The 3,694-nt window shown below is 36.7% G+C and overlaps 1 protein-coding gene across 1 annotated transcript; it reads left to right on the top strand.

Moving 5' to 3' along the window:
* Positions 1-624: 624 nt before the first annotated feature.
* Positions 625-1,023, top strand: LOC102848752 (40S ribosomal protein S24-like). Its single transcript, XM_006882707.1, has one exon. It carries the CDS (start codon positions 625-627, stop codon positions 1,021-1,023), a length of 399 nt encoding a protein of 132 aa, XP_006882769.1.
* The last annotated feature ends 2,671 nt before the right edge of the window (positions 1,024-3,694 follow it).

Here is a 3,694-nt window from a genome sequence, read left to right as displayed (position 1 = left end):
GGGAGATTCTATTGCACTAAGCTAAGATTTTTATTTTCCTTTTCTTTTTCTTTTAAACCTTATCAATTATTTATTTGGGCTAATTATATTAACTGGCAGTTTTGTGTTTTGCACAGATACAGCCTGTAAAAATCAAGAATTTTAAGGAGAAGTCAATGTTCTTTATACTGTTCCAGTCACTCACCCTTCATGTACAATTTGCTTTTTCCCTGAATTTTTAACTCTTTCTACTACTGTACTTCTCTTATTACTTGTAGCATATAAAGAAAATTAGTTAAGTGACTACCCCTAAGTTCCTAGTATGTAAAGTGAGCCCAAAATCTGGATCTAAGAAAATTGTCAACTTGAAAAATTGAAAAGTAGGTATTTTAAACTGTCTACATTTTTTACCCATTTTTCCCTCAAATAGAAGCATACCTGAAGATATATAAGTAAAGATATTTTTTCACTTATTATGTTCCTATGCTATAATGTAAAAATATTAGGAAAGAAATTTCTAATTTTTCTAAAATTTCTAATAATGACAACTTATTTTTACAAGATGAAGCATGTATTTAAGCTTCCTTAAAAAATATTGTTTGTTCTTTTCTTTTCCTCTTCAGCTGCGTGAGTGAAGGCACCATCATGAATGACACAGTGACTATCCAGACTAGGAAGTTCATGACCAACCGACTACTGCAGCAGAAGCAAATGGATATTGATGTTCTTCATCCTGGGAAGGCAACAGTTCCTAAAACAGAAATTCGAGAAAAACTAGCAAAAATGTACAAGACCACACCAGATGTCATCTTTGTGTTTGGATTCAGAACCCACTTTGGTGGTGGCAAGACTACAGGCTATGGCATGATTTATGACTCCTTGGATTATGCGAAGAAAAACAAACCCAAACGCAGACGTGCACGCCATGGTCTGTATGAGAAGAAAAAGACTTCAAGGAAACAGTGCAAGGAGTGCGAGAACAGGATGAAGAAAGTCAGGGGGACTGCGAAGGCCAACGTAGGAGCTGGCAAAAAGAAAGAATAAACAGTCCCCATTGACTTGATCTTCGATGATTGTGGCTTTTTCACCAGAGGATTAATAAACTGTAAAATCCTTAAAAAAATATTGTTTGTTGCTGTTAAGTGCTGTCAAGTTGTAGACAACTCATAGCGACCCTATGAACAAAGGCCCTCAACACTTGTATAACTTTCATCCATTCTCCAGGTTCATAGGTTTTCCGGAGGCAAGCTATTACAGAAGTGGATGCCATTCCTTCTTCCAAGCTTGTTTTAATTCGGGAGCTCCACCAAACATTGTCCACCTTAAGAATTAGATTAGCTAAATCTCTTATTCAATGCAAGACAGAAAGATAAAATTAAACATCTTATTAGGAACCATTCTAAATATAGTTGTTGTTATTGTGTACCATCAAGTCAGAGCCGACCCATAGCTGACCCCCAGTAGGTTTTAAGAGGCAATTAATTGCAGGGAGGATATTGCCCAGCCTTCTCCTGCATTCTATATATAGTCTGCATATTTTTTTATTTCCTATAGCTCCCACTCTATAAAAGTTAAATAAAAAAGACAAGAAAAATATTTAATATAAGGTAAGCCAAAGACTTTAGTGACAGATATTAATAATTCTCTGCATGTGTATATAAGTCCATAAAACATTAACCTATAAAATAGAGATATATAAAATTTATTAATATATGTATGTACACAGATTGAAAAATGAAGTTGGAGTAGCTGTTGAAATATAGATGAGAAGGGGAAATCCAATTCCACACACCAAAAAGAAAATAGGGTCAGTTATTTAGCTGTTTGGTCCAAATAAAAGAAATAGCAAGTAAAATGTTAATCCACCTTTAAATTGTCTCATTATTTAGGTGCTATAATTTGTTACCGTATTTTGTGTTCCCATTGAAAAGGAAAAGGCATTGAATGAAAAACAGCTTTTCTTTATGCTTTTGTATAGAATCAATTCCATTCCCAATGCTCAATGAAGAATTCCTTAGGAATAATTTGCCAGTAAATGTCACCTGCAGGCTAGAACTCTTCTTGGTATAGTAAAGCTTTATGTGAACTAAAATAATCTTAAAGTTTAGCATGCCAATATCTATGTTTAGTTGAGTTTTATTTTCTTACATTTTAACCTCTGGAAGCAATTCTGCCTTGCTGTCCTAGATAACAGAGTAGCCCAAACCATATAGTACACAAATTGGGTGTAAGTGCCTTGACATTTCAAAAAGGGAAGGAGGATCCCTAAGGGATAACTTGTATTTTCCTTCTTACAAGGTTGATGCTTGTAACCACCTCAAATCTCAAAGAGAAATCTCATTCTGGAGGTAAATTATCACCTTATAGTCAGTGATCTTTGTTGCAAAGGTTTCCCTTTCTATTTTATGTTTGAAACAACATAGAATTTTTGCAATGACTTCAATTCTTGAAAAAATAATAACAAGAGCCCAGTATGTGACCCATGACCTGTCTGTCAGTATGTCATAATGGGACTTTCATGTTGTTATCATGCTCGAATCTCAATCCCCAGTATTTCAAACACTAGCATTGTCATGCATGATGAACAGTTTTCAGCAAATCTTCCAGACTTGGGGGTAGAAAGCAAAAATCTGGTATTTTACTTTCCAAAATCAGCCAGTGAAAACTCTATAGACCACAAAAGGCAAAACAAGACATTGTTGGAAGAAAATATTCTGGCAGATGGGAGCCCTAGGGTGCAACACACTCAAAATGCATATTGTTACTGTTGTTTTGTTGTTGTTGTTGTTGTTGTGTTATGTGCCGTGGAGTCAGGACCAACTCATAGCTGACCTTCCAGTGTATTTTCAGAGGGAGTATATTTACTGCCAAGGGAGAAGATTGTCCATGCTTCTCCCACAGAGCAGTTGGTGGATTTGAACCAGCTGCTTTGGGCTATAGGATTGCAACACAGTTTCTTATCTCTAGATCACCAGAACTTCCTTCAAATTGAATAATGGGCACAGTAATGTGGTTGAGTACACCAATGGTCATGAAGACAATCAGGCAATACTTCATTTGCTTGTTCGTGGGGGTCATGTTTATGAGTCTGAGCCAACTCTCCAACTTGATAGCAATTAACAACTAAAACAATATGTGGCAAGCACTGTGTAACAAGAGCTAGAGGAATAACTAGACAAGTTCCCTATTCACACAGAACTCTTGCTCTACAAGGACAGGCACTACTCAAGTAAACAAATTATGACGCTAATTTCAGAGATTGGCAAGTGCCACGCAGCAATCAAATCAGCATGGCGGCAGAAGAAGTTTGAGGAAAAGGCTTTAGGATGAGTGCCAGACAATGCTTCCGAAGAGCTAAAACCAGCATGATGAGTGCTACCCTGTCAGCGTATAGAAGGAAGAGCAGTCTCCACAGGTGAAGAGATGATAAAAAGTCCCAAAGGTGAAGTTACAAAGTTCTGCTCGATGAGCTGGAAAAAGGACCAGTCAAATGCTGAAATGGAGAAGAAGTCGGAAGAGCTGGCTGGTGGAGAATATGAGAAGGATGTATAAAGATATAAATCTCATAACCATGTTTTATCTTCAGCTCTAATCAAATCACAATTCTAAATGTATTCTAGAACTAGTGTGGTGGAATTGCCTTTCCAATCACCTGCTATAACCCTGAGAGCTGGACAATGAATAAGGTTGACAGAAGAAGAATCAAAGCCTTCGA

This window comes from Elephantulus edwardii, unplaced genomic scaffold, assembly GCF_000299155.1.
Source record: "Elephantulus edwardii isolate Elephantulus edwardi_28Jun2011 unplaced genomic scaffold, EleEdw1.0 scaffold00023, whole genome shotgun sequence".
NCBI lineage: Eukaryota > Metazoa > Chordata > Mammalia > Macroscelidea > Macroscelididae > Elephantulus > Elephantulus edwardii.
This window is presented reverse-complemented; position numbering and strand designations above follow the sequence as displayed.